The sequence below is a fragment of the Berghia stephanieae genome, chromosome 9 (assembly GCF_034508935.2).
Source record: "Berghia stephanieae isolate SIO BIC M18660-M18661 chromosome 9, UCSD_Bste_1.3, whole genome shotgun sequence".
Lineage (NCBI taxonomy): Eukaryota > Metazoa > Mollusca > Gastropoda > Nudibranchia > Aeolidiidae > Berghia > Berghia stephanieae.
The window spans coordinates 28,325,853-28,329,637 of NC_088368.1; the positions used below are offsets into that span (position 1 = coordinate 28,325,853).

At 43.5% G+C, this 3,785-nt stretch overlaps 1 protein-coding gene across 1 annotated transcript in view; it reads right to left on the minus strand.

Moving 5' to 3' along the window:
• LOC144979982 (sideroflexin-2-like) overlaps positions 1-1,295 on the minus strand; it is a 19,205-nt gene extending 17,910 nt beyond the window's left edge. Inside the window, exon 1 of the mRNA XM_078927390.1 lies at positions 1,246-1,295. Coding sequence (XP_078783516.1) covers positions 1,246-1,250 — 5 coding nt within the window. The 5' untranslated portion in view covers positions 1,251-1,295. The remainder of the gene's footprint in view (positions 1-1,245) is intronic.
• Positions 1,296-3,785: the final 2,490 nt, after the last annotated feature.

The following is a 3,785-nucleotide window of genomic DNA, read 5'->3' on the forward strand; positions in this document are numbered from 1 at the left end:
CTTGAGATCGCCGATTCGTTCGCCACCATCGCGAAGTAATTTTGACCAGCAGTTAAGCTTAATAGCCAATATTCTCATCACAAACATATAACATAGAAACGATTGAGACATTGAGTATGCTCCGGTGTATGGGGTGAATTTTTAATTCAGAAAAGTGAGTGGAGCAGGCACTTATGTTGGTAACAACAAGATATGAAGTGAGTAGAAAAGTGCCAGAAGACAATAGAGAATAAAAATTTTTTTCGCGGCGGTGGTGGGGTTTGAACCTGCGACCTTATTGGTACGACAACTCCGCCTGGCAGGTGAGAGCGTGGCTCTACCGTGTGAGCTATCCACGAACACAAAAATATTCGTTTCAAACCCAAAGTCATTTCTAGATCCCTCTCTCACCCACTTCTTGAGATCGAAAAAAAATTTTTATTCTCTATTGTCTTCTGGCACTTTTCTACTCACTTCATATCTTGTTGTTACCAACATAAGTGCCTGCTCCACTCACTTTTCTGAATTAAAAATTCACCCCATACACCGGAGCATACTCAATGTCTCAATCGTTTCTATGTTATATGTTTGTGATGAGAATATTGGCTATTAAGCTTAACTGCTGGTCAAAATTACTTCGCGATGGTGGCGAACGAATCGGCGATCTCAAGAAGTGGGTGAGAGAGGGATCTAGAAATGACTTTGGGTTTGAAACGAATATTTTTGTGTTCGTGGATAGCTCACACGGTAGAGCCACGCTCTCACCTGCCAGGCGGAGTTGTCGTACCAATAAGGTCGCAGGTTCAAACCCCACCACCGCCGCGAAAAAAATTTTTATTCTCTATTGTCTTCTGGCACTTTTCTACTCACTTCATATCTTGTTGTTACCAACATAAGTGCCTGCTCCACTCACTTTTCTGAATTAAAAATTCACCCCATACACCGGAGCATACTCAATGTCTCAATCGTTTCTATGTTATATGTTTGTGATGAGAATATTGGCTATTAAGCTTAACTGCTGGTCAAAATTACTTCGCGATGGTGGCGAACGAATCGGCGATCTCAAGAAGTGGGTGAGAGAGGGATCTAGAAATGACTTTGGGTTTGAAACGAATATTTTTGTGTTCGTGGATAGCTCACACGGTAGAGCCACGCTCTCACCTGCCAGGCGGAGTTGTCGTACCAATAAGGTCGCAGGTTCAAACCCCACCACCGCCGCGAAAAAAATTTTTATTCTCTATTGTCTTCTGGCACTTTTCTACTCACTTCATATCTTACTGTTTACTAGTGTTGGGTTATTTGATCGCTTTTACTCGATCGACGACCGAGCGCCAAGCCACGAGTCAGTGCTCGATCTCAATGCCGGAAGAGCGAGTTAGTAAAACGATCACTCGATCGTAAAACGATCAAGCGGGTTGTGAGCTTGAGACGATCTTGACACGTGAGACGAGCTTGAGACGATCAGGATTCGAGCGAGCGGAGGGGTAACGAGTGTTTCGAATCATTTCAAATTCAAACGATCACAGTTTGCCATCCGATACCAATCGCCAATGTTTGCACACGGTAGTCTGTGGTTCTTCCACAGCCCTCACTCCTTGTCAGATGTTAGTGTGTCTGGGTGGCAGTGGCAGGGAAATTCGTATAGGTGTATCACGCGTGTGTGACAAGACTTCATTAAACCTACTAAAGTTTGACTATCACACACACACACACACACATACACACACACACACACTAAGGCTATTTCTATGACACACACGCATCCCTCTATCAATGAACACTCCTACAGTAGTGCGGCTATGTGGTCTAGTCATGACGTAACTATAGGTAGTACTCTAGTCGACCATGGCTCTCGTGCATTATAATGGTCTAGTGGTATGACACCCGCTTTGGGATCGGAAAGTCCTGGGTTCGAGCCTCGCGCTCGGTGCATAGTTGAGTCTTTGGACAAGGCTCTTTACTCACATTCTCTCACCGTACTCAGGTGTAAAATGAGTACCTGGCCGTTAACAGCGTTGTCTTTGTCTGAAAAATTGTAATATCGCCTAACAGGCGGCATGTCCCGTCCTACATATTAAATGTTGCTGTTGACCGGGGACCCCTTTACAAAGCGCTTTGATCACATTTAGTGGATATTGTAAAGCTCAATTTTTTAAAGTAAAACATTAGCTTTGAATATGGAATGTTTCAATTTTAGATGCCTGTGTATTCTTTGTTAGTTCCCATCATCATCATCATCATCATCATCATCATCATCATCATCATCATCATCATCATCATCATCATCATCATCATCATCAGGGGCAGCGGTACGGTCTTTGGTTGGCACCCGAAAGGTACCGAGTTCGATCACCCGCCGCTGAGTGGTCTTGAGCAAGTCACCTTGCCCTAACTAAATTTGCGGCGCTGCACTGCGGCTATCGCTTGGGTTATTCCAGTCTTCCCTTAGAATAGACCCGAAAGACGAATCTCCCCTATGGGATGAATAAAGGGAATTATGTTTAATTTATTTATCATCACCATCATATCAGCGGGATCATCATCATCACCACCACCACCACCACCCTAATAATAATGGATAAAATAAATATCAACACATTTCAATGTAATAATCAATCTAAAATCAATCAGTGCTCCTAAAAGACCCTTTGATTTCTTTGTCTAATTCGTTCCATACTTTTGGAGTCCCGACAAAGAAAGATTTTCAGCTAACTATAGTTTATATATGGGAATATTAATCAGTCGTTTATATTGGAATCGGAGTTGTCTAGCAGGTGTATTAGTTCAAAGCGCATTTCCAAGGATTTACCATGCTCAATGAACTTCACAATATTTTATTTAATTTATTCCTCCGGCACGCCATATCGACCATACATCCATTTCGTACAGTAGGTACCGATCGCTGTTTGGAGTCTTTTTGTATTAAAGCTCTTTACAATACCCGTCATTGCTTATAAGATAAGAATACATTCACACCTGAGTCAAGTGCCTGACACACGGACTTAACGTCTGGATCACAATTTTCAACAATCACTGTCACTCATCCGGCCATTGACAAGGCTTGATTTTGTGACAAGAGACACCGTACCACTGAGCGACCGAACAAATAATCACCATCTGCGCCATCGTCATCATCATCATCATCATCATTATCATCATCCTCATCACAGCCGTAACAGCCAGCAAAACCACAATCATCATCTTCGGGTCCGGTCTATCCGTGTGGGGGGTGGGGGTGGAACCTGCTAAAGTATTTCATTTTTTAAACAGAAACACGATAATCATCATCATCATCATCATCGTCATCCATTGTCGTCGGCATCGTTATCATCGTGTCCGGGCAATCCGTGTGTGTCTGGGTGTGGAACCTGCTAAATATTATTATTATCTACCTACCTAATAAAAACACACCATTCTTGTTCATTTATTTTTCAAATAATGAAATGAAAGGCACGACCTTTCCCGCACACACAAGAGGCGATGACGACCAGTGACAAATTATGGGAGGTGGGGGCGGCCGACAACTTTTGGCGCGACATAGATATGAAATGTTAAGGTGACAGCGGGATGATGGTGGTGGGAGGGGGGGGGGGTCTCAACCCTTCACCATCAACAACTGTTTGATGGCGTGTGTGTGTGTGTGTGTGTGTGTGTGTGTGTGTGTGTGTGTGTGTGTGTGTGTGTGTATGTGTGTGTGATGCGACGAACGATCATAATCAAGGCTGCCAGACAGCCAGATTTCTTCTTGCCCAAGTAGTCAAATAGACCCCAAATAGCCCAACACCACAAGCATTCTGACTCCCTTG